This window comes from Chelonoidis abingdonii, chromosome 19, assembly GCF_003597395.2.
Source record: "Chelonoidis abingdonii isolate Lonesome George chromosome 19, CheloAbing_2.0, whole genome shotgun sequence".
Classification (NCBI taxonomy): Eukaryota; Metazoa; Chordata; order Testudines; family Testudinidae; genus Chelonoidis; species Chelonoidis abingdonii.
The window spans coordinates 35,941,117-35,967,699 of NC_133787.1; the positions used below are offsets into that span (position 1 = coordinate 35,941,117).

The following is a 26,583-nucleotide window of genomic DNA, read 5'->3' on the forward strand; positions in this document are numbered from 1 at the left end:
AAGACGAAGCGTCTATTCCCTGCACTTGTGCAAGTCCCTTCAGCGGGGGCTCGCCTCCCACCCAGCCTGTCAGCTCTGCGGGGCAGGTCCTGGCTCTCCCGGGGGGTTGTGCAGCGCCGCGCGCTGGGGCCTTCCAGGCGCCACTGCCACCCGCAGACGGGTTGGTTATTGCCGGGGGGCGGGGCGCTTCGCTGGAGAGCCAAGCCAGCCCCACCCCCGCGTGTCGGTCCGTCGGACTGAGGATTCTTGTCCGCTCCCGGCCGCCGTAGTCTCTGCAAACACGTGGGGCCGCCAGCTGATGGGTACAGGAGGGGGGCGGTGCCGGCCAGACACACGCCTCGCCTGCCGCGGCCCAGGGACCATGGAGGCGGGGGTGCGGCTGAGCGCTGGTGGGAACGGCCGGGAGTCCCCGGGGAGGGGCTTTGGGGGGGCAATAACCCCGGGGGGGGTGAGGAGATGTGGGGGTAGCGGCTAGACAAGGGGACATGGGTGCCCCGTGTCGAGGGGGAGGGAATTGTCCAGGGGCTCCGTCCTCACATTGATCGTGGAGGTCAGACCAGGGGGTGCAAAGCTTCTCCGTACCCCAATGCGTAGACAACGAGGAGTCCTTGTGGCACCTGAGAGAGTAACAAATTTATGTGGGCATGAGCTTTTGTGGGTTGCCCACGTAAATTGGTTATTCTCTCGGGTGCCACAAGGACTCCTCGTTGTTTTTGCTGGTACAAACTAATACGACTGCCACTCTGACACCTGTCTAGTGCATAGAGCATTTTGTGCAATTCAGCAATCTTCCTTCCCTGTAGAAGTAAGTGAAGTAGCTGAGATAGGTAAGGGTTACTTTAACCGTGGCTGTCCAGTGTGTCCTCAGCACTCTGTTATGGTGAAACTCTAACCTTTATCTCACTGGCCCGGCACTCTGCTGTATATTATATTAATTCATCCTTGCCTTGCCTTGATTCTGCTCCTACTCCTTATTTCCTTTTGTAAGGTGTCTCCAAATGGGATATCCGGACGAAGATCTGGGACTACATGGAAGCAAATAACCTGGCTGATTTCCCAAGACCAGTGCATCACCGGATCCCCAATTTCAAGGTATTGTGGTTTATCAGAAATGAACAGTATATATTCCTGTCATATGCAAAATGAAAAGTTCTCTTGGCTGGAAACCCTTAAAAATGAGGTGGATATGTTGTATTTATGAAATATAAATGGGTTATTCCAGTGTATATGAGAAAATGTTTGTCCATCATGCATCCCAACAGTCTGCACAATTAGTGAATAACCATAGCACCTGGGATGGATTGGGGGAAAAAGCCTTCAGAATAATAATTGGCAAGTATAACTGAAAAACTTGAGGGGTTTTGTACAGTTCGTATTCCTAAATACTGAATGGGATAATAATATCTTTCTCTTATATAATGCTTTTTATCAGTAGATTTCAAAACACTTTACAAAGGAGGTCAGTATTATGACCTCATTTTACAGCTGGGGAAACTGAGGCACTGAGATGCCCTGCCCCAGGTCCTCCAGCAAGCCAGTGGTGGGGCCAAGAATAGAATCCAGGTCCCCTGAGTCCCAGTCCTGTGCTCTCTACCCTAGGCCACACTGTCTATAATGTGCTGCTGAAATAGGGTTGTGTAAATGATGGCAGCTGGAGGTATGTAGAGGTAACTGGGCAGCGGTGGCTGAGCCATATTTTCTGCATAGGAAAGCTGCAGCCTTAATGCCACCAGGTCACCGGGCAGGGAGAGACAAGAGTGTGGTCAGAAGTGGCACTTAATGTACCTATAAGATATAGCATGTCCAACACTAGCATCAAAATGCGCAAGGGCACGGGGCCATGGCGGTTCTATCAGCCTGCCCAGTGGCTTGTTGTTTTGATGTGCTGTCATTCTCAGGGATCAATGGCTATAGCATTGCGTCTGCTTCCACTGTTGGTGTCCTGAGTGAGAGGAAGCTCTTTCCGTTCTCTAGTGCACCTGGGACAGTGGATTTGGTCACTAAACATTAAGAGCTCTATTACAACTCTGGCTACAGTTCTGCTCAGGGGAATAAGTAGGTGTAATGACCCCCGGGCTTCCTCGCATGGGCTAGCAGTATCCTGGGTAGCAGTACAAGGGGGAGAACGGCTGCCACCAAGCCACTGCTTCCCCTCCCATGCAGGTGGATGGAGAATGAGTGGGCAGGGGATGAACCCAAAGCACCAGCCTGTGCAGTTGAGTTGGTGCAGGGGGGAAGCAACTTCCCCAAGAAGAGGGCTAGTGTGGCTTTACTTCCTTCTGAAACAAGGGGACCGAGGCACAATTCAGACCCTGCTCTGCTTCTGGGGTAGCATCGCTGGCGCTAGCCCTTATTTGGGGTGGACTACAAGGTGCCAGTTGAGTACCCGCTAGTGATCATCAATGAGAGCAAGAGTTGTGGGTACCCAGCGTGTCCCCCCACTTGGATTTCAGTCTGAGTAGTTATGAGTATTTGAGACATCACCAATTTAGCAAGAAATTCTTGGTCCAGCAGGTCAGTGTTAGAAGTAGGGAATTAAACTGCATTGCTTGATGGAAGATGGGAGTTGCCCCTCTCGGATTTGGAAGGTTGTGAACAGTCTGATGACGTGCTGCTGTCCTATGAAAACAGGGTGCTTCGCATGCTGCAAGCAGGCTCCCAGGTTTACAGGAATTCAAAACTGCCAAGACGGTTAAAATAAACCCTGACGCGCCCCAGAAGACTGCTCGCTTTCTAACACTGGAAGTAAGTGCCAGTAGTACATTTCCTTTTTGATGGCTGTTCCATTGATGCAGGGGTCTCACCAGGCTTGCCATGCTGTCCAAGAGCTTGACATATTCAACAGAACAAGGGAGGTTAAAGTGGACCCTGACAAACCACTAGAAGGAGTTCGACTAGTGACCTTACAGGTAATTGAACCTCCCCTGAGTGAGGGTGATGCAACCCCAAGTGCTTGAGCAGACCACGTTGTCAAAGGGTTCTTGACATTTATATGGCCCCAGCCACATGAGAGCTTTACAAATAAGTGTTATTGGCACTTGTACAAATGGAGAAGTTGAGGCACCCAGCAAGTTGGTGGGAGAGTTTGGAATAAAACTCAGGAAAACCATCCCTCTGCTCTCACCAATAGATACTTTCTTTCCTGCATATACTAGCTGGTACATGACACTTTTCACAGCAGAATGAAAGTATTCTTTGTATCGCTGTTAAGTCTTCAGGGTACACCTACTACAATAGCTGTGGGATAAAAATGCCTCTCATAAAACCCCCATGGCTTTGTGTCATGTCATAATACAGACTTGCAAATACCTAAACAAATCCAGGTTGAATTCCATCCATACCATCAATGTAACATCTCTCAATATGCCCCATTTCACATTGACTGTCTGGCATCAGCACATAACAGAAACTAGATTCTTCCACTGTCGTTGAGAATGATCTTACATTTAGATTAGTTCATCCAATGTCTTGTTCATCTTTGAAATAAATAATCTTCTTTGATTTTATTGTCTTGCTTATTAGAAAGGATTCATTTGTAAGTATTAAGAATTACTTATTTGTACACATGGTAATTCTGTATTTTTGCCCAGGGGAGCATTGGTCTTTGTGCTCAAACACATGGCAGTATAGCATTTTTTTTTCCTATATATTTAAAGAAAAATAAGCCTGCCCCCTAATTCTAACGTGTAACTGTTGATGGTTCCTATTATCACAGGCAAGGAAAACTTTGTTGGTTCCAACACCGCGACTGAGAACTGGGCTGTTTAATAAGATTGTCCCACCACCAGGAGCAACTAAAGAGATCCTGAGAATATGTGCAACCTCTCAAGTAAGTATCAGAAGTGAGGGGAACTATTTCAGATGAGCAGAGCAGTGGCCTTATCGTTATGATTCTGGACTGAGGGTAGAGAGATCTTCACTGTGTAGCCTTGGACTAATCATTTCATCTTTGCATGCCTCTGCTCTCGCTCTGTAAGAACAGGGATGATAATATTTCATTTCTGTCTTGTGTCTTTGGATTGTAAATTGCTCAACGATGGGCTAGCTCTTGCTAAATGAATGTGTAATGAGCACAGACACAACCATAGCACAAATAACAAGAGAAAAGGAGAACCAAAATTTATTGTTGAGAGTCAGAAAAGTATAGTGAACTCGTTGTTTTTCACTTTCATGCACTCCTCCACTCCCTGTTTGGGCCTGGGACTAACACACAGAAAACTATACTCACGGGAATGCAGCCTAACCAGAAGCAGAACGTTTCAGGCCTGTTACCAGATAGCTGGTGCTCACGGCATTTCGGCCCTTGCTTTGCCTCCCCCAAAAGTGTGGATAAGCTTGAAATAAGCATCAGCTTTTTGCATATTCATCTGAACCATACAACTATTTAGAGATGCTCTGTCACTTTGCTCTTTGTTTGGGACTTTCAATTATTTTTTTTTAAGCTAAAATTGAAATGGTGCAGAAATATTCATTCTCAGTGGCTTTATTTACCTGGATCACTGCAAGAAAGTTTCAGAGGCTGTATTTACACACTTAAAAACCTCAGAGTCTGATGCATACTGTTTCTGCCTTCTCTTGCACAGTTGAACTTTTGTGCTTAGAAATCTATCACACTATCAGAGGCTCAAAGAATCCTGTGGCACTTTATAGACTAACAGACGTTTTGGAGCATGAGCTTTCGTGGGTGAATACCCACTTCGTCAGATGCATGCATCACCCACGAAAGCTCATGCTCCAAGACGTCTGTTAGTCTATAAGGTGCCACAGGATTCTTTGCTGCTTTTACAGATCCAGACTAACACGGCTACCCCTCTGATAATATCAGAGGCTCGTTCACCTGCACAGCTACCAATGTGGTATATGCCATCTCGTGCCAGCAATGCCTCTCTGCCATGTACATTGGCCAAACCAGACAGTCCCTATGTAAAAGAATAAATGGACACAAATCAGATATCAAGAATTATAACATCCAAAAACCAGTTGGAGAACACTTCAATCTCCCCGGTCCCTCGATTACAGACCTAAAAGTTGCAATATTACAACAAAAAACTTCAAAAACAGACTCCAATGAGAGACTGCTGAATTGGAATTAATTTGCAAATTGGACACCGTTAAATTAGGTTTGAATAAAGACTGGGAGTGGATGGGTCATTCTGCAAAGTAAAACTATTTCTTCATGTTTATTCTTCCCCCCCCTCCCCCCCGCCCCACTTCCTCACAACTTCTTGTCAACTGCTGGAAATCAGCCATTTTGATTACCACTACAAAAAGTTTTTGTTTTTTTTTTCTCTCCTGCTGGTAACAGCTCACCTTAACTGATCACTCTTGTTATAGTGTGTATGGTAACACCCGTCGTTTCATGTTCTTTCTATCTATCTGTCTCTTCCTACTGTATTTTCCACTGCATGCATCTGCAGAAGTGGGTTTTAGTCCGCGAAACTTATGCTCAAATAAATTTGTCAGTCTCTAAGGTGCCACAACTACTCCTGTTCTTTTGTGGATACAGACTAACATGGCTGTTACTCTGAAACTAAGAGGGGAGAGTATTTTAATGTTTAAAACTGGTTGCTTACTCTGGGTAATAATGTTTATGGTGGTTCATACTTTTGTGGGGGGGCGAAAGTTAGGGGCAGAACTTTTACCCTTTTGACTCTTATTGAAATGAACAAAAAGCATCCAAATTAACTAATTTCTGTCACTCAGTTGATGTGCCGGGAGGGGGAATCAATTCTGAGTGGATTTTTTTTGTTGTAAACTGTAAAGTGGTGCTTTGCTGCCCCCTTGTGTACAAATGTCATATTCCATAGCTGAGTGAGTGTGCCACAGATTCCTGTATTATGTTACCTATTTCTAGTATTTAAAACAAAAATATTGCATTTTTCAATTAATTGGCCAACCCCAGCTAGAGGTGAAGAAAGGAATAAAATTTCAAGACATCAATCCAAACAGATTCCTACATATAATTTGGGGACCGAAAATGTGTGGAAACTCTGAAGTGAGCGTCGCTGTTAAGAGTTCTCTGAATACTGTTATTTTATTAAAACTGTTAGGAGTTGGAAATTGTACCATATGTCATTCAAAAGATAACTTTCTCTTGACCTGCTGCCTGGTCTCATATCTGACCTTTCTATCACGTTAGTGCTATATTTCAGGCAGAGCTGTGCTAGTGAATAAAGTCGTAATGCATTTCTTGCACCTTGCAGTCACAAAATACAGCACAAACAATCCTCAGCACACCTCTGGAAGATAGGCACGTAAATATTATTTCCTCCATTTTATAGAAGAAGCAACTCAGCCACAAAGAGTTGTTCTTCACTGGCTTTATTTTATTCTAGGCTTTAAACATTTGTTTTTTATTGTGTGTGTCAACCTAACGTAAAGAACAAAGGTTTATCACCTGGATCAGATGTGTGACAAGAGTCTGCCTCATCCTTTACAAACATCTGACTTACTGTGAGTTAATTTGGAAGTAAATCTATCTAACAAAGACAAAACTAAAGAAGTGAAACCCCCGCATTTTGAGTGCCTCCCATTTTTGGGTGTCCAGGTTGAGACACGTTGGATCTGATTTTCAGAGGTGCTGAGTATCTGCAGGTCCAGGAAAATCTCTCTTGAACAAATGCTGTGGGGGGGTCGGGGACTGTTCGTTACGTTTGGCAGTAACATGTACCTCCATACCCTAGGCCCTTAAGTAGAAGGGCTTGCTTCAGGTATCTCAGCTTGACATCATTACATCAGAGATCATAGAATATCAGGGTTGGAAGGGACCTCAGGAGGTCGTCTAGTCCAACCCCCTGCTCGAAGCAGGACCAATCCCCAACTAAATCATCCCAGCCAGGGCTTCGTCAAGCCTGACCTAAAAAACCTCTAAGAAAGAGATTCCACCACCTCCCTAGGTAACCCATTCCAGTGCTTCACCACCCTCCTAGTGAAGAAGGTTTTCCTAATATCCAACCTAAATCTCCCCCACTGCAACTTGAGACCATTGCTCCTTGCTCTGTCATCTGGTACCACTGAGAACAGTCTAGATCCATCCTCTTTGGAACCCCCTTTCAGGTAGTTGAAAGCAGCTATCAAATCCTCCCTCATTCTTTTCTTCTGCAGACTAAACAATCCCAGTTCCCTCAGCCTCTTCTCATAAATCATATGCTCCAGCCCCCTAATCATTTTTGTTGCCCTCTGCTGGACTCTTTCCAATTTTTCCAAATCCTCCTTATAGTGTGGGGCCCAAAACTGGACAGAATACTGCAGATGAGGTCTCACCAATGCCGAATAGAGGGGAATGATCATGTCCCTCAATCTGCTGGCAATGCCCCTACTTATACAGCCCAAAATGCCATTAACCTTCTTGGCAACAAGGGCACACTGTTGACTCATAGACATCAAAATGTGACAAGGAAGGAAAGTTCAGGAGAATGTGTGAGTAGACAAGCCTGTAATGTCTCTAAACTTCAGCGGTCCCATTTGTAAGCCTAAGTTAACACTTGCCTATTTCACAGACGTTTTGTGAGGATTAATTTATTAACAATTTTTAACGCACGTTGTGATCCTTCTGTGACTGGTGCAATGCATTACTCTTACATGGCATCTGCCAAGATTTTCAAAAATAGGAGCCTGATGTTTGGTTTCAAATACAAATTTAAGCTGCTCAATAACTAGCTTGGTTTTCGGAAGTAACGAAAAGCCACAGCTTCTATTGAAATATGCCAAAAGTGTCAACAGTTTAGCAGAAAATATATTGCAGAATTCTAACTCGCTGGATGCTTGGAGAATAACTTTCCAGACTTCTGATATTTGGCTGTGTATGGGAAGGTACATTTCAGAGCTTGGTTGTTTATTTGGTTTGAGCAAAGGAGGCTTGATTATTTTTGATGATGATGTTTTACTGAATTGGAAGTGAAACGTCCTTAAAATCATGTTTTTCTTCTTAGGGGGTAAAGGATTACAGTGTGCCTATAGGTCTGGACGCAAAAGTCCAAGTGGACCTGGTTGTTGTAGGATCGGTCGCTGTTTCTGAAAAAGGTAGGGGTAAAGGTTGTTAGACATGTTAGAGTTGGGGAGGTTTGGGGGGATAGCAGGATATCAATTTCTCTGTCTTATATTTAAGGGTAATCCCTTTCCATGTGAAGCATTAGTGGTCTAACTCTGGTTTCTGAAGGCTGGTGTCTACATTACAAAGATGCCATCACTATTCGTTCCCTCTGCTGGGAGTCTTGATAGCGGAGTTCCACCAGCCAATGTGTTCTGTGTGCACAGTGCAACTTCAGCAGGGTTCTTCCGGGTGCATCATATTTTCAGTTGAACTGTCATGAGGGCGGATATTCTCTGCCTGTAGAGATGGTTCCTCCAGGACAAAGCAGAGGCCTGTTGGGTGAGAGGGGCAGCATAAAGGTCATGCACTGCAGCTGCCCATTCTCCATCTATTTGGGGAGTGACCTCGGTATGGCAGCTGCCAGTGCAGGACCTTTCATCAGCATTACAATCACTTGCGCAAAAAAAAAAAAAAAAAGACAAGACAGTCCTCTCTTTATGAAGCCTAAGGTGTCTTCTTCATACTTGGGTTAACCGGTACCAACTTCTGAGTCCAGCCTGGTGCAGAAGGGCTCTCAGAATATCACCGTGTGCTCAGTTCATGTGCCGGTCATCTGTTGCCTTTTTACAAGCATTCTACTTAATTATTGCCATCTCTTGCACTCTACTGCCCTCAAGTGTTAATTAACTAGCTCACTTTTTATTGGTACATTTTAGGTTGGAGAATTGGGAAAGGGGAAGGTTTTGCAGATATGGAATATGCAATGATGGTGTCAATGGGAGCCATCGCAGAGGACACCCCAATAGTTACTATCGTGCATGACTGCCAGGTGAGCTGAAGAACCTCTGAAGGAGCATCTGCAACCATTTAGTACCTTGCATTCTAGGTATGTATTGAGCAGCTGAGATTACAACTGGATGGAATTTTTTGGACAAATTATTTGCCCCAGAATGCAGTTTCAGGATGAGTGAAACTGTCTGCAAATTCAGGTCAAATTCAGCTGAGTGAAAAATGAAGCAGTGGCTAGGGGAGGGAGGAGTCAAAATCAAAATGCTTCGTTTCGACCTTTTCAGAAGGAGACATTTCAACTTTTTGTTTCAAACCAACATTTTGTCTCAGAAATCTAGCAGATGCCTTTAGAAATTAAAATAAGGTAAAAGGCACCCCAAAACAAAGCAAAAAACAAAACAAAATTACTATTTTGGTTTGAATGAAACAATATTTTTTCAGTTTCTTTTTTCAGCGAGGAAATCCCCAAAACCTTAAGCTTTGGATCAACCCCAAACAAATTTTTCATTTCAGCCCCTGAACTGAAAAAAAATCAAATAGTCACTCAGTTCCAGTTGTAACAGTTAAGTAGTTGCAGAGCAGGACTGACTTGTATCTAGATCTGGGGTTGTTTCAGTGTAATCTGCTTATCTTGTCATCTTAAGTAAGAGATTTTTGGTATCTGGGAAGCTGTCTGGAATGAAACTTTCCATGCAAAGTCACAGTTCTGGTGGGGTTGTTTTAATTACTTACCAAATTTCTCTTCCCTTTGGTTGTAGGTGGTTGACATTGCAGAAGAGCTGCTTGATGACCATGATTTAACCGTGGATTACATCCTCACTCCAACAAGAACCATTAAAACAGGCTGCAAACGACCAAAACCACGAGGAATAATATGGCATAAGGTAGGCTACTTCCGCTAACGATGATTTATTGGTACCAAATGCTTGCTTCTGAAACTAATGATGTACCTTCTCCTTCTGTACATCATTAATCCTTCTGGAATGTGTATCCTCTGAATATCCATGAGAACTGCATCTCCAACTAACAAACACTGTATATAGCCAGTGTGAACTGTGGCCTCCTGATGGTGGTGATGAAATAAAAACAAGTAAACAAAGTGGAATCAGGTTGTTGTCTGTTGTATTAGAAACAGTAGAAAGGTGAGGGATGTGTTTGGAAAATGGAAATAAGCAAAGACATATTGTTTTCAGGCGTCTGTGTGGTTGTTGTAAATGATAGTGGCAAAAACGAGACATGCGTTTGCAGGTGGGGTGTCCAATCCTGTGGATTTCAGGCTGTGCCATATGGGGACAGATTCTCAGATGGTTTAAATTGTCAGTAAAGCTATGACAACTGACAGGATCTGCCCCACAGAGTACGTCTTGCCTCTTGAATACTTGTTGAAGTGGATTCTGTTCCTTTTTTCATGAGACAATGCAGCAGGGAGAGCTTCATGCCATAAATCCAGAGTGGAATGTCTGCCAGTCTATCTTTGCAGGAAAGTAAGTGTATGTTTTATGAATTAGTGGTAGGGACGTTGGTTTTTGCATTGCTGCTAGTGATTAAGTGTGGCATTTATTTTAAAATAATATATAGATCAAGCTTGTTGAATAGTGCAGAAAGGGATTTCTAAATACTTTCATGCACCAACATGAGGAATCCACGCTGCTGGACTTACGTTGATTGGTTGCTAATTTGGATGATCACCACTTTTTTCACAGAGATGTTCACAAATCCAAACAGTTTCACAAATGTTCACATGAATGATTTTGTCTGAAAGTTCGTATTGGAAAGGGCTTTATTTATAATCTGATTTTTATTGTTTTCCTCTTTAAAAGTCTTAAGTCATCTGACCTGGAGAAGAGCTCTGTGTTACCTTGAAAGCTTGCTTCTCTCACCAACAGAAGTTGGTCCAATAAAAAAGATTACCTCATCCATCTTGTCTTTCTCAAGTCATCCAGTCAGGCAGCAGAAACACCACCATATGCCTTAAGTGACAGTTTGCACACTACAGATAATGAATAGCAAATTGTTGTTTGCATAAACTATCCAGGAAATACTTGTAAAAAATTAGTACTTTTGTAGAAGCCAGGATCAGTTGGCAAACACTTTGCAAACCCAAAAAAAGGGCTAAAGTTGTAAAGTAACTTATCTGCAACAAATAACTCCACCAACTCTATTTATTTTTCTATCATGGGGGAGTATTCTAACCTGGTTGTGGGTGAGTTACTGAGAGCTCCTTTTGTGTTAGTGCATTTCATAATTGAAATATTTCACGTGGAGATTTTCTTATACTCAAGCTCATTTAACAGAATTGTTTGAAGTCCCAGCTCTTGTGCCCCATCCATCTTGCCAGCATGGCTTTGATCACGTTCTCCCTTCAAGTCGGAATTCACCCTCAATAAATTACCTTGGTAACATTTTCTCTCCACTTCCCTTCGCCAGCTAACTCTGCAAAGGTCTGGAGAAGACAAAATCTCTTGAAAAATCCTTTAATCTTTGTGCTGCTTTTGACACTCTCGCAGACGAGGTTAGTCTCTAGCTAACCTGTGTATCAAAATAGATGTGGTCTTTGCATTTCTTCTCTTTTCTTCACTTATCAGAGAGAGATTAAAGACCAGCCATATAACAGCGCTTGGGACACAGGCTTACCAGCACTTAAGGCACTTCCATCTGTTCACATTTGTAACGTGCTCAGACATATTTTACCAAACCACACTACTTCTGTGCTGTGTCAGAAACCATTTTATTTTCAGTAGTGGTGTTCACCCTTGGGTGTGCTTACCTGTTTTCCCATCATTGATTTAGTGGGGGATTGGTCCTGCTTTGAGCAGGGGGTTGGACTAGATGACCTCCTGAGGTCCCTTCCAACCCTGATATTCTGTGATCATTGCTCGATTTGACTGTGTTATTACTGTTTGTGTCTCTTATCTCATGCGCTAAGCATGGACTGTGTAGTTTTCACCACATATTAACACACATCTATTAGGAATGTTTTCAGTAGAACGGCAACTAGTGCCTGATGCTTAACCCGAGGAAGTCAGTGGAAGGGCTCTCATTGACGTCAGTGGGCTTTGGATCAGGCCCTAACTCCACCAAGTTTTTTTTCATGTTTATTCATAACCAAAGAGCTAGAAGAAGGGGGGGGGGGTATTCTCTCACTCTCTCGCACACAAACACACACACAGAGCTGTTATGTATGCTGTGCCGTAGAGGTTTGTTGTTTTTGAGGCAGAAAAGAAAAGACGGGCCGAAATTTTCAAAGCTGGTGCTTGAATTTAGGCTTCTTGTCCATATTTTTGGCACCTAAGTAAAGGTGACTTACTTTTCAAAGGTGTTGAGCTCCCACAGCTCACATGGATTTCAGAGAGATTTTGGAGTGCTCGTTTCCTCTGAAAATCAGGCCATTTTTAAGGCTCACTTTCTCAGGATACTGCATATCCTTCTCCCATTGACTCCCCACCTCCCAGGAGCTCTCAGCATCTCACAGGAGCCAGCCCTTGTTTAGGAACCTAAATTTTAATAAGGACCCAACCTTGATAGTTTTGACTAGAATCTCTGTCCTGAAAGTGCTAACAGCTGAGGTCAGATGGACTTGAAATGACACAGGAAAAGATTGCACTGGACATGGGGATGGTGGGACAAGAAGAGACTTGGGAAGATATTGAAGATATACTGTACCAAAATGCTACTGCTTGTATAGTTGTACCACCTACGATTCAGTGGTGGTACTTATTACCTTTTCCTAACACATCATCAGTACTTGCGCTGTTAAGACACGAATGAGGACCAAGATCCGGGGAGAGGAGGAGAATATTTAGATTTCTGTTCCTCAGCGTGGTAACAATCATCCATGTTTCTGGTACAGCTAAAGAACTAAATTTCCAGGTTGTTAATTCACTGGGAACAAAGTAACATGCGTACTTGTTTTTGTTACCATGTCATTATGGGCGTTTCCCTGTGAATAACTGCTACACACAGTGTCTCAGAGCTGGGAGGTCTAGTTAATCTGCAGGTTTTAAAACTACAGGATTTTGTTGCGGCTATTCAAGAGTTTGTCCATAAGCTCCTGACTCCCAATCCTACATCCTTTTCTCCTTCTTCAAATCCTGGCTTTGCCATTGCATTCCTGTGTCCCTGAGCAAAAATAAATTAGCCAAGAGGTAGTGGATAAAAGACTCATCTTCTAAACAGGATGTTTTGTCAGTGGATTGTAGTTTAAGTGTATTTAGTAAGGGATGTCTGTGAGATGTGTAAATTGCCTTTGTAACAAAAGTTCACCCTTCAGAAACGTGACTTGCTCAAGCAAAGACAACAATGGCTTAAGGGTTTATATAAAGTAGGGTATTCCTGCTTGCAAACACTAGGCTAGGGCTAAGCATTGCCCTGGGAGATGTGCTTAATTTGGTGAGAAGCTGTTAGGCAAGTAGCTGTTAGCAAACATGCTCTGTTTTCAGCATTCACACACTGTGCATGCTCTTAAAATTGAGAGGCAGGATGAGAAACTTATTCGTCAAATAATGCACACCACAAAAATTAAAGTTAAATGCAGTGCTCAGACAGGTTTCAGGTTTTCTTACCACTTTGATTACTGGAAAAGTGGAGAAAAAAGTAATGATTCAGATCCTGGTGTAAATTGTCTTTGCTCCATGTATAATACCAATTTATACCAATTGAATACCTGGCCCAACAGATTTTCACCATAGCCTGCGTTCCGCAACACAGTGTGTGGTTGTGGCCAAGATATTTGTTGTAATGAAAAAAAATGTGTTGCATGCACATTTCCAACAAGGAAAACATAACGAAATGTTGGGATTGGTATCATGGAAATTATCATTCCATGTCTTTGAAAGACTTTTTTGGATCCTTAATGGTGCCTGACGGTAAACAGTAGGTACAATATGGCTCAATTCTCCTCCACTTACACCAGTTTAACACTAATGTAGCATTATTCACTTCGAAGAAGCCACTTCTGATTTACACCAGTGTAAGTGTAAACAGCAGCAGCCCTAAACTGTCCTGCCTAAAGTGCTAGGTGCTCTAGAAATGCTTAGTCAGCAGTAACTTCTTATCTAGCTCTGTATCTTTATACACAGCTCCTTTGGAAAACAATGGAAGCTGCTAGGAGCTGAGAAGTTTAGCCATGTGATTCAGGTGCTGACATGGGAGCTGATCCCTCTTGAAAACCTGACAATTTATTTAAATGCCACAATGGGAGCTGTTAGCTCTTTTGAAAATCTAGCCCAGTGTCTCTGAGGAGAACCCTAAATGCATGAGGTAACAGTTTTTTCTGGTGGCAGCTGTGATCTGTGACTAGGTATTTGTCCGTCTTTGTCACAGTTCTTTGCATTTTACTTTAAAAAAAAAAAAAAAAAGGCACAAAATAACCAGAGTAATTAATATAATGTAATTATATATATTTGGGGTAGTGGAGGGGGAGATGAGAATAGTTAGTGCAAAATAACAGAAATTTCATTCACCTTCTTTAAAAATAGGAAAGATTTAGAACGTATTTATGCTTCTGTTGTTGAGAGTTTGAGAGAGAACCTTTGTCTACGCTACGCACTTTTTAGCAACAAAGCCGTGCCACTACAACCGTGCCGCTAAAAGGCACACAGTGTAGCCGCTGTTTGTCGGAGGGAGAGAGCTCTCCCACCGACAAAAAACTTCCACCCTCAATGAGCAGTGGCAGCTTTGTCAGCAGGAGAGCGCTCCTGCTGACAAAGCGCTGTTCACACCTATGCGTTTTGTCAGTAAAACTTTTATCATTTGCGTGGTTGTTTTTTTTTAACACTCCTGAAGACAGAAGTTTTGCCGACGAAGTTCCAGTGTAGACGAAGCCTGACAGAAACAGCAAAAGGATTCCTGCTAAAGAAACAAATTGTGGGGAGGGGGAACTTGGTATAAGGTTGGGGGTGAAAGGGAATGTAACTAAGGGCAGAAATAGCCCTGCAATATGTGACTGCCTGTTTCTGAATCAGAAGTAGACAGTAATGTCAAATGGGCACATTGTACAAAGTTGTCCCCCCACCAGCCCCTTATCACTAGGAAGCTATGCAATAAAGGATGTGGGCCAGATTCTGATCCCAGTGTGCACTGGTGTAACTGCCTCAGCACCAATGTAAAGGTCCAATCCTGCACCATTAAAGTCGATGAGCATTTTGCCATTTGCTACAGTGGTGTAGGATGGAACCTAAATGAGATCAGACTCTAGTTGAAGGACTTAACATGTAAGGCTTTGGACAACACTTAAGCACCTTGTTGAGCCAATGAAATGGCTAGAAATTGCTACTTGCCCTGCTACAATTGCTGTATGGTTCACTGATCTCCTTTGCGGAGTGTATTTTGGAATAGCATCCACCACTATCAGTTATATGGGTTTCTGTGCATCAGCCATCTTTGCTTCCTTTTCTCCACTGCTAGATGCTAGCAGGTTTTGCGACCTCCAAAAAGGGAAGGGACAGGGCATTGCTTGGTGCTAACATTCTTTACATTTTCTGGTACCTTCAGAGGAATCTGCTTGGGCAGTTAGGGCCAGATCTACAAAGGTATTTAGGTGCCTAAAATTCCAGATAGGAATCTAATCATATTAGGTGCTTCTGAAAATTCCATTAAACACTTAACTCCCACTGGAGTTCAGTGGGAGTTTGTCACCAACTCATTTAATAGGCACTTAGCTGCATCCTTAGACACCTAATTACTTTGTAAATTTGTCCCTTAGCAAAATTTACTGCTGGGGGAATTCTGTGCCAAAAAATTAAAAATTCTGCACACAATATTTTAAAATTCTGCATACTTTATTTGTCAAAATAACACAATGTAATTATGCCAGTTTCAATTATTTTGGTAATTAATTTCAAAATGTCTGTCAACAAGAATGTTTGTAACAATACAGACAACAAAAAAGGTTGAGGAAATGTTTTTTGACAAATAGAGTCCTTACTAGGCATATTTATACAGAACTTTGAGTAAGAAATCATTTAAACTGCAATATAAAAATGTATTTCCTGCACCCCTCGGAAGCAGTGCAAAGGCTTGGGGGAGTCAAGGGTAACGGAAGAACTGAGGGAGAGGGAAGTAATTGCTGGGAAGTGAACATGGAGGGTTGTTGGGTGTGAATGGGAGAAGTATGGAACAGGTTTTTGGGGGCAGGGGGTGGGGAGCCTTCTTCATGAAGACCCTGGGAGAGGCTAGGGGTCAATCAGTCAGGCACATCTGCTCCTGTCCCCATGTGGCCCTGCTTCCCCTGCCCCCTGTTCCCATATGGCCCCATCTTCATGTGTCTGCGCCCTCACTCCCATTCAGCCCCCGTTCCAGCTGTCCCCTCACTAGTCCTTCTGAACACCACGGCCCTGGGGCCGGAGGAGCTGGCGCCCCTTCTTCCCCCTCCCTCTGCGGCTGGTGGAGCTCACTTTCCCCCAGCAGCTGCAGGAGCTGAATCTGCCCCCATGGGCCCAGGGCCAGAGGAGCTGGCATCTCCCACCCTGGCCCGAGGCATTTGCTCTCCTTGCCCCAGAGCAGTTCTGTGCCTCCCCCCCAATTGGAGGGGGTGACTGTGCCCCTGCTTGCCCCCCTTTGTGCACGCCCATGACGCAGAGAGATCTCAGAGCCCTTGGCACAAGTGAATAAATTATCACCATTGTACAGAGGGGGGAATCTTAGTCAGAAGACGATTAAATGACTTACCCAGACCACCTGCCGAGCCAGTGGCCATCCAAACAGAACCCAAGTCTCAGTTCTGTGCTTTAACCATTAGATGAGGCTGAGAAGTTACTGCATGTGTCAAACCAGGAAATGGACAGCGTGGAGGAAGAGACTGTCCTTGGATTCCCTCCACTTCCAGACAAATCACTGTAGCCCTCGAGACAAAAGTAGCTTTTGCATGATTATAATTAGCAACACATTGTCCTACCACAGAAGAGTTCTTTGGTATTTTACAACAGAGCAAACAGCTTATTTCTCTTCTCCTCCCTAGCCGCCCAGCCGCTCCACAAATGGATTTGTTGGATGCATACACTGAAACCCCAAACTGCCTCTTTCCCCCCCTCCTTTTTTTGTTGGTGGAGGAGTTAGAAATTTTGGTTGCACTCCCCCCGAAGTGACCAGCAAAGCTCCCATAGGAATAGGACTACATCCGTTGGGCAGATTGCATTGTCCCGCTCCTGTCATGGGCATGAAACGGGCAGCGGAACGAGGGTGATTCTTTGGCATGGGCAGGGGTGGGGGGTATTAGGATATGGGGAGCCATTGTTAAGTATGCATCACCAGTAGGAAGGGTGGTTTAGGGGACAGGGCAGGGTGGATTTTCAGCTATGAGCACTTGTCTCACTTACACTTGTGATAAGCTCATCTAGGATATCTCAGTGTGAGATCTACTGGTGCAAGGGGGAGGCTGTAGGGAGCACTCTATAGTGTCCATTGTACTAAGGCATAGGTACAACAGCCCAGTCACATGATGAATTCAGAATCCCAGGGTTCATTTGAAAAAGAATGTTTCCCTCATGGAAACAAAGAGAAGCTTGAAAACCTGACCCGCGTGTAACTGGTGCCTCCCGGAGTTTGCAGTCTGCCTGAAGCAATAACTCCAAGAGATACAAACTGCCTCATTTAATTTTTACTCTGAAACATGCTGCCCCCCTCCCAAGGAGAGCTAGGGCCATGTCAGAGCTGGGGGTTGGTCCTGGCAGCCGATGGAGAAGTCCCCTTTGGGGGGTATCCCTGTGGCTCTGGATTGCTTTAATTTGGCTTTGTCCACAGTGTCCTGAAGGGTCTGGGAATTCTTTGCCCATCCCATGTACACAGGTTGTGTGAGGAGGTGAAGGTTTGCCCTTGGAGTGTTGATCTTTCTAAATAAAGATTCTGGATGCATGTTTTGAGCTAAGTTTGACTTTAGGGTGAAAGAAACTGTACAGTGGGTTTGTAATAGGCTAGGCTTGTTTCTGGGTACTGGAGCGATTAGTTACATGAGTGTAGAAAAATGTTTTTCCTGTTTGGTTTAATTAGCATAGAGCTTGCATTTCACATGGACAACAAACGTTCCTAATTGTTGGCCAGGAAAAACAAAGTAAGATGGCTTCAGCCATTTGTCTAATGTCATATTGCCCGGCTCAGGGGAAGCTGCTATTGGTTTCAGGAATCTGAAAGTACTTGGCAAAGAAAAATGCATCTCTCCAAGAATCAGTAGAGTCATAACTCATCAAAATATGAAAATGGCATGTACTTTTCAGAGTGCTCAGGCTCCCATGGCTGCTATGGAAACATGTACATCTCTGAACTGCCAGCTTGTGTTAGCTTCTAGAAGAATTACAGTACAGTTAAAAAAAAAATGTGCTTGTTAAGGGCCTTTAGCAAGGTCAAGACTCACTGGTGCAGCACCTTCTGCTGGTCATCTGGGAATTAGCTCTTTTCCAGCCTCAGAGCACCCTCTACTGGCTGGTGTCTCACCTGCCTCAAGCCCCCATGTCCCTCTCAGACCCCGGTGCCCTTTACGTTGGGGTTCTGCCCCAGCAGTACCCACACACTCTGGGTCTCCCCTCCCAGGGGAACTCCCTTCCCCTAAGCCCACCTTGCCTCAATGGCTACTGCCGGTCTTCATCTAGCCCCCTCTCACTGGGGCAAACCGCAGTCCATAATGGCCACTCATCAGCAAGAGGGTTGGACCAGCTGTCTCCGCCTATCCCCGGGTTACACCTCTTCAGCCCCAGTAGCTGCCTTGGGCCTTTAACAAGGCCTCAGCCTGGGGAGTTGCCAGGCTGGAGCTTCTCTTGCCTTTCCCCATCCCTGCTCTGCTTCAGGTACCCTTTTCTCCCTAGCAGCCAGGTCCTTCTCCCTCTAAGGCTGGAGAGAGACTGTCAGCTCCTGGCTCACAGCCCCTTTATGGGGCCAGCTGTGGACTGATTGGGCGTGGCCCCAGCTGTGACTGCTTCCCCAATCAGCCTCGCCCTGTCCACCAGACTGGGGTAACTGCCCTGCTCAGAGCCCAATTCCAGCACCTTTTACTCCCGACCCATGTGGGGCCAGAATGGAGGCAGCCTCTGTTTTAAACTAATTGTTCTCATTCTATCACTGGTTCGTATATGAACTGTTAGGCCGAAACAAGAGGAAACCAGGCCTGACTTTTGGTCTGAGCCTGAAAGTAAAACTCTTTGAGGTTCACAAACTTGAAATCCTGCAGAGGCATTCGCAAACCCTGGAGAGACCTGAATTGCCTCCCCTATACCTAGATGGGCCTTGATGCCCCACCTGCTCCCATCTACCACCAGCAACTTCTTGGCCCCTTCCTGGCCCCTTTTCCCTTGTAGATCACTGAGGTGGAGTCGACAAAGTGCCCTGGCACCCCACTAATTTCGAGAGGCAGATCTTCTGAAAGGTAAACATCTTGCTTGTCCACAAGCTCATCAACAGCCAAGCAAGCAATGCTCCTTCTCCTTCCAGCTACTGCAATTGCTTTGCTACAGTTCAGAGGCTGAGACCATGTTATACAGTAACTAGGGAGTTCTTGAGTTTCCTGAAACTCATGAGCTGCAACTTTGGCCCTTCATGGCCCAGACTGGTAGCATTCAGCAGTGAGAATAGGAGTCTTTCCTGGACCACTGCTGATGAGGCTTATCATAACTGGGGTGTGATGGAGAAAGAGCAGGCCTCGTTCTAAAGACCAGCTGCCCCTGAAGATCCTGGCAAGGAAGGAGACCACCACCACCCCACTGACTTTGAGAGGGATGGGGAGGGGAAAACATATGAGGCCACTCAGAGTGCAGCAGAAAGGGGGCTGTGCCTGTGATGGGGAGAAATGATGGAAGGGAAATTTGGGGCGCAGGGCCAGGCGACTTGTCAGAGTAAAACGTGAACACAGTTTCAGCCAATTTCCATGAGAGAAGCATGGGGGATGCAGTCCTTGTGTTAGATTTTAACACACATAATTTACATCACATGCAGAATCTTGTATTGATGCAACATTAAAGTTGCAAATCCGAACATGCACAAGTCAGCAAACTCCAGAGTCCAGTAGCTGTGGGTTGGCTGATTATTTTCTGCTGGATCTGCATTGTGCAGCCTGCATAGTGACTAGTGTTTTTGGTTGCCCTGCCACGAATGTTTATGGAAGTCAGCCACACAGTTAGTAAAGTTTGTTGAATGCTCTGGGCACATTGAAGGATGATGACCAAACGAGATCAGAGTCTGATCTGACCCTATATGTTGGGTTAATTAAAAAAAAAACACACCCTCAAACTTGTTTCTGTTTTAATTTTGTAGATCAGCTATGAGATACTGGAAAGAATCCCAATCCTAAAGAATCTTCGCTATAGAGAGAAGCAGGCAGGCAAAGATGTTATCCTGAAAGACGAACATCCAGACTTCCCAAACGCCAGGAAACCAGCAGACTCCGATGAAAATGCCAAGACTGGAAATACAAAACTGCAAACCGAGTCTGCCTCGGCCCAAATTGGACATCGTCATGTTGGAAATGATTCTTTAAGTACCAAATCAGAGACACATGGTGCACTCACCACTGTCTATGTAGGTAATATACCTCCAGGCACAAGAGTTAGTGAGTTAAAAAGTGCTTTAAGAGAATTCCATGCATCCTCGTTGCGGCTCAGTTGGCAGGGAGCACAGGGCAGGGCTTTTCTTGATTACACGGATAAAATGACTGCTGAGAGTGTTGTATCCTCTTTGAAAGGCTTAAATCTCAGGGGTCAGACTTTGCGAGTTGAGATGGCCAAGAACCAGAGAAACAAAGGGCAAGTAGAAATCAATGGACAGAGAAACAAATATGAATAGAAAAAATTAGGTACATCTTCATTGTGCAGCAAGAATCCAGCCTAGTTTTTCCAGGATCTCAGCACAGTCTCTAACTTTGTGGACTAAACAGTATCCAACAATAGAATTTAAAAGCCAGCTTTTCTAGCCGATTAGGCATGCAGTTGCACAGCTGATTTGCTGACTGTTTCTTCAAGTGTTCATGCAAATCAAGTATTTGCCTATGCAGATGACAAATTGGCCGTTTCTGCATACAGTTACTCAGTTTGTCTTCAGTTGCCAGTAGTTGCGGTGCACTAGATAGATGTGTCATTGTACACACATACACATTCGTTTGCACACATGCCTTGTTTGGAAAACTGCCCCAAGGAATCTGTGTACCCACAATTCTAGCCAGATGCCTATATTCTGTCATCGGTGCTGGCAGGGAAATGTACCTGCACAGCTCTGCACACGCATTTAGAGGTGAACTTTTGAAAATCTAGTCTGTGGGATGCAACACTTGCCAGACAGGGCCCAATCCTGTGAGGCGCAAAGGACAGCTGGTTAGGAAAACTGCCCCCCTCCCCCAGAAAAAGGCATTTTGAGGTTTGCAACACAATGTTGTGACAAATGGGAAAAAATTCACAGAAATGTTTTGTTGAAAAGCAATTTTTCAATGCCGTTGGATGGATTGTGATTCGTGGGGGACAGGGAGGTGTTTGTTTGGGTGGTGGAATGTTTTTTACCATCTCTCCAACTGAGCATGGTCAGCACCTGTCAACTTCACCTGAAACTGACAGTACTGAGCACCCCACAGGGTCATTTTCTTAACTTTCTCTCAATTTTGTACATTTTATTCTGGTCTGGGAAATAAGATGAATATTGCTTTTCTTCCTGGCTATTTTAGGTGCCTTTTTCATGGGTAGATTGGTATGTAGTATGTGATTATTTTTAAGACCAGTGGGCCTGATTCTTCTCTCACTACTGCTGCTGATGTAAATTAAGCATAACTCTGACATGAATGGAGTTATATCAGTGTAAAACTGATAGAAGGTAGAGAAGATTCAGGGCCTCTACTGCAAATACTGGTGGAAACTGATTAGGCATAAAGTTATTTGAAAGTTATCAAGGTATCAGCACAGCGTATTCATTCTGTGCCTTCTTATTACCATTACAGCATTGCAATCTTCTTTTGTAACCACGATGCCAGAGATGGGTTTGAGTACAGGGTGCTACAGGAAAATTTTCCTGACCAGGAGGTGCTAGCTTGTACATGCATACACACACATGCTTTTACAGAATAAAGCAGAATTATGATTTATTGAGTATGGCTTTTATTTTTTGTAAGTTCCTTAGTCGTGAAAAACAAGTTGAATTTTGGCTGAACTATCCTTTCTAAACAGAAGCACTTTGCAATTGATCCTGGGCAAAAAGTCAAAATAAGCTTCTAAATGGATATTTTCTTTTAAGTATAGGAGTTGGAAACATTTTTCTTAGCCAGAGGGTATTACTAAGTATATTTTAAGCTCATTATTATGCTTCAAGTGGGGAAGACCTTTCATGCAGTATTAAAGTAAAACGTTCTCAAAGCTGTCTGCATAAGAGCTCAAAGAAAACATTGCTTTAACTTTTTGCAGGGCAAACAAAGGAGAGACTCTGAAGAAATAAAATTATGCTCTCGAGTGATGACTGTTCCTCAGACTCAGAATTATTGTCAATGCTGCTCAGGGTGAATTAAAGCTAAATTGCTGCAAAGCACTTCTCTTTGCACAACTGGCCATGCAAGCAAAATATTTAAAATATATGGGTAGGGAGGCTGTGTAACAAATTGCTAACATGTTCATTGCATAATCAGTTAAGAGAAGATCTGAAAAGCAAACTAAAAATAATCCAGTATCACTTCTTTCCAAAATCACTGGCAGTTATGTAATGGTCTATCTAATTATGCTCTTTTTAGACTCGTATAACCCCACTGGCATCAGTGAAGATGTATAGGTGTAAACAGAGGTAATGAGATGACCTGGGTAATTACAGGCCCATCGGCCTGATAATGTTCCCATGCAATATTATGGAGTGACTGATATGAGACTCAATTAATAAAGAATTAAAGGAGGATAATGTAATTAAAGCAAATCAAGGAGGGTTTATGGAAAATCGACCCAGTCAAAGTAACTTGATGGCTTTTTTTTAAATGTTTTTACACATTTGGTTGATATAGGTAATAGTGTTGATGTAATATACTTTTGGTTTAAAAAAAACTAGAACAATATAAAATTAACATGGCACACATTAAATGGATTAAAAACTGGCTAACTGATAGGTCTCAAAATGTAATTGTAAATGGTGAATGGTCAGCAAGAGAGTGTGTTTCCGGGGGTACCACACGGATTGGTTCTTTGCCTTACGCTATTTAACATTTTTATCAGTGACCTAGAAGTAAATATAAAATCATCATTAAAGTTTGCAGATGATACAAAAACTGGGAGAGTGGTAAATAATAAAGTGGACAAGTCACTAATTCAAAGCAAGTTGGATTGTTTGTTAAACTGGGTGCAAACAAATAATATATTTTGATATGGCTAACTATAAATGTATACATCTAAGAACAAAGAATGTAGAGGGACTGTATCCTGGGAAGCAGTGACTTTTTGAAAAAGATTTGGGGATTGTGGTGGATAATAATCATATGAGTTCCAAGTGTCACGCTGGCCAGAAGAGCTAATTCCATCCTGAGATGCATAAAGAGGGGAATCTCAGGTAGGAGTCAAGAGATTATTTCACCTTTATATTTGGCACTAGTGCAACTGCTGATGGAATACTGTGTCCAGTTCTGGTGTCCACAGTTCAAAAAGGATGTTGATAAATTGGAGAGGTTTCAGAGAAGATTCACGAGGATGATTAAAGGACTAGAAAAAATGCCCTACCAAATTTGTGGCCATGAAAAATGCATCACAGGCTGTGAAATCTGGTCTTTGGTCTTTTGTGTGCTTTCACCCTATTCTATAAAGATTTCACTGGGGAGACTGGCATTTCTCAAATTTGGGGCCCTGACCGAAAAAGGAGTTGTAGAGGGGTTGCAAGGTTATTTTAGGGGGTCGCAGTATTGCGACTCTTACTTCACTGCCTTCAGAGCTAGGCGGCCGGAGAGCAGCGGCTGTTGGCTGGGCGCCCAGCTCTGAAGGTAGCGCCCCACTGGCAGCAGCACAGAAGTAAGGGTGGCAATACCATCCCATGCCACGCTTACTTTGTGCTGGTGCCTTCAGAGCTGGGTGTCCCGAAAGTTGTGGCTGTTGAGTGAGGGCCCAGCTCTGCAGGCAGCAGCGCAGAGGGAAGGGTGGCAATACCATACCATGGCATCCTTATTTCTATGCTGCTGTTGGCAGCAGCTCTGCCTTCAAAGCTGGGTTCCCGGCCAGCCAGGGCCACCCAGAAGATTCAGGGGGCCTGGGGCAAAGCAATTTTGGGGGCTCCTTCCATAAGAAAAAGTTGCAATACTATAGAATACTATATTATTGTGGGGGCCCCTGCAGGGCCTGGGGCAAATTTCACCACTTGCCCCCGGTCTGGGAGGCCCTGCGGCCAGCAGCCACTGCTCTCCGGCTGCTGAGCTGTGAAGGCAGTGTCACCACTAGCCGTGCAGAAGTAAGGGTAGCAGTACTGCAACCCTCTCTACAATAATCTTGTGACCCCCCTCCCATCCCAACTCCTTTTTGGGTCAGGATCCCTTCAATTACAACACTGAAATTTCAGATTTAAATAGCTGAAATCATGACATTTATGATTTTTTAAAATCGTATGACCATGAAATTGATCAAAATGGACCGTTAATTTGGTAGGGCCCTACTTATAGCGATAGATTTAAAAGCTCAATCTCTTTAGCTTAACAAACAGATCGTTAAGGGGTGACTTGATTACAGTATGTAAGTATCTGCACGGAGAACAAATCTTTAATAATGAGCTCTTCCATCTGGCAGTGAAAAGTATAACATGATCAAATGACTGGAAGATGAAGCTAGATGAATTCCGATAGAAATAAGGGTAACAATTTACCAAGGGTTGTGGTGGATTCTCCATCACTGACAATCTTTAAATCAGGACTGGATGTTTTTCTCAAAGATCTGCTCTAGGAATTATTTTGGGGAAGTTCCATGGGCTGTGCTACACAGGAGACTAGATGATCATAATGGTCCCCTTGGCCTTGCAATCTGTGAATCTTTGAACTGGGAACTTATTTTGCCCTTCAAACCTGACCTTATTAATATTTGAAAAGCGAGTCGTCTTCCTCACACCCATGCACCTATCTCCATTTTCCCTTGCTGTATTTCTGCTTCTGACTTGGCCACTTGCATTTGTGATTATCCCTCACTCTACCTCAATTTCTTTCCTAAAATTTGAAGTTAATAAATTACTGTTAAGAATAATCACCGCTGAGATTTTTAATACTTTTGTCATAGTAGTTCTGCCTAGGTAAATGCGTATATGTGGAGTACGTTGTATTTATATATAACTCTATGCACTTGAAAGTTATCTTGCAATTAAAGCTAGTTTTTAACACTCATTGGTAATTTGAAAACCATGGATTTGCTAAAAAGTTGATGGAAACCATAAGACTTGATTTAGGTCAGCTATATTCAGAACATAATGAAACAGAGTAATAAAGGTAGGGCTTGTTGTTATGCCATCTGCTAGCATAAAGCCCATACACACAAAGGTAGCTGTATCTCTGAATGGTGGGATAGCAACACACTAGTTGCAATATGGGGCTCTTCTTTGTTTTGACAAGGTGTGCATAGATCTTACTGTTGACTGGGTTTCCATATCCGTGCAGCTATGCTCCATGTTTAACCCGTATCTATGTCCTCTGTTAAATCCATTCTTAAAAAGATGCATCTTCATTCAGGCGTCTCTCTCTGTTACTCATCTTGTTCTACTATAGGTGTTGCTAAAGCAGAGATTGCAGTAATGGTTAACCCGGTTAGTGATTCGCTGACCAGTTCAGAAGAGCCTTCTTGGAGACTGATCTACCAGACGTGACTTTAGACCTGTGGTTAGCACCATGAGAAAAATAAACAACCTTTAGCTGAAATATCAGGACCCAACAGTTTTAGCTAAGAATAAGCATTATTTGTTAGCATTGGAGTCAATGGTATTGTGTTGCTATCCTTCCACCCATGTACTCACTCCTGATCTCAGCTGTGGATACGTGATCCGTCTACTAGGAAGAAGGTGTGTTCTGAACTCTACTTTGCTAACGTTTGGTTGGTAACACAAGGTAAAATCCTAAAGAGGACAAGGCGAAGTGTAGTTTTCACATGAGTTAGCTGGTCCTTACTCTTTAACTTGACCTGCTCACTTGTGAAAATTACAAATCACCTTGTCTTCACCAGGATTTGACTTTGTGTCAACTAACTTGAGCTAAATACACACCTTTTGTTTCCTACTGAAGACAAGCCCCCACAGTGTATTAGGTCAGGCATCTCTCATGGGTTGTTGCTGTAAGATCATTCAAATAAGGAGTGGTTTGGCCAGAAATAAGAGATTTCCTCAAGATGCCACCACTCTGTCCACTCAGGACCACATTTTACAAGTGCAGAGTATGTCATACGCTTGCTGAAATACATGTCGCACAGAAGCCTCTTCAATTAAATATTCAACAGGAGCTTGATTCTGCGCTCTCAAAGTCAGTGGGAGTTTTGCCATTGCGAGCCAGGGGGTCAGGGTGTAGGATGCAGTCTATGGTTTTGCACATCTTTCAGCTAAAGCAGAAATCCAAATGCAAGACATAGTAACTACTGTTTATTTAAATAACCCAAAGAACAGGGCTGAATTAAAGCAATCCAGGTCCATATGCACATCTGTACGTGGGCCCCCATTTTTCTTCCCTCTTGGTGTAGTCCTCCTCTTCATAACAGCCACCCCCTACTTGGAGAGACAGCAGGTTTCAGAATTAAAATGAACTTGGCAGTTTGCACCACTTGGTTTCAGGCTTTCTGCAGACTCAAGCAGGTATAATTTATACTCTGTTTGCACTTTCAAAT

The 26,583-nt window shown here is 43.7% G+C and overlaps 1 protein-coding gene across 4 annotated transcripts; it reads left to right on the forward strand.

The window, feature by feature from the left end:
• Positions 1-280: 280 nt before the first annotated feature.
• Positions 281-22,231, forward strand: MTHFSD (methenyltetrahydrofolate synthetase domain containing). 4 transcript variants are annotated; one of them, XM_032793808.2, is made up of 8 exons: positions 281-389; positions 989-1,092; positions 2,796-2,909; positions 3,716-3,829; positions 7,932-8,022; positions 8,749-8,861; positions 9,580-9,705; positions 20,057-22,231. In XM_032793808.2, the coding sequence occupies exons 1-8, from the start codon at positions 299-301 to the stop codon at positions 20,582-20,584; spliced, it is 1,281 nt and encodes a 426-aa protein (XP_032649699.2). In that variant the 5' UTR covers positions 281-298; the 3' UTR covers positions 20,585-22,231. The 4 variants fall into 4 exon arrangements, with proteins under 4 accessions (XP_032649699.2, XP_074929939.1, XP_074929942.1 ...); XM_075073838.1 differs by lacking the exon at positions 2,796-2,909 and adding an exon at positions 2,632-2,745 and having other exon boundaries at positions 321-389; XM_075073840.1 differs by lacking the exon at positions 281-389 and adding an exon at positions 642-805.
• Positions 22,232-26,583: the final 4,352 nt, after the last annotated feature.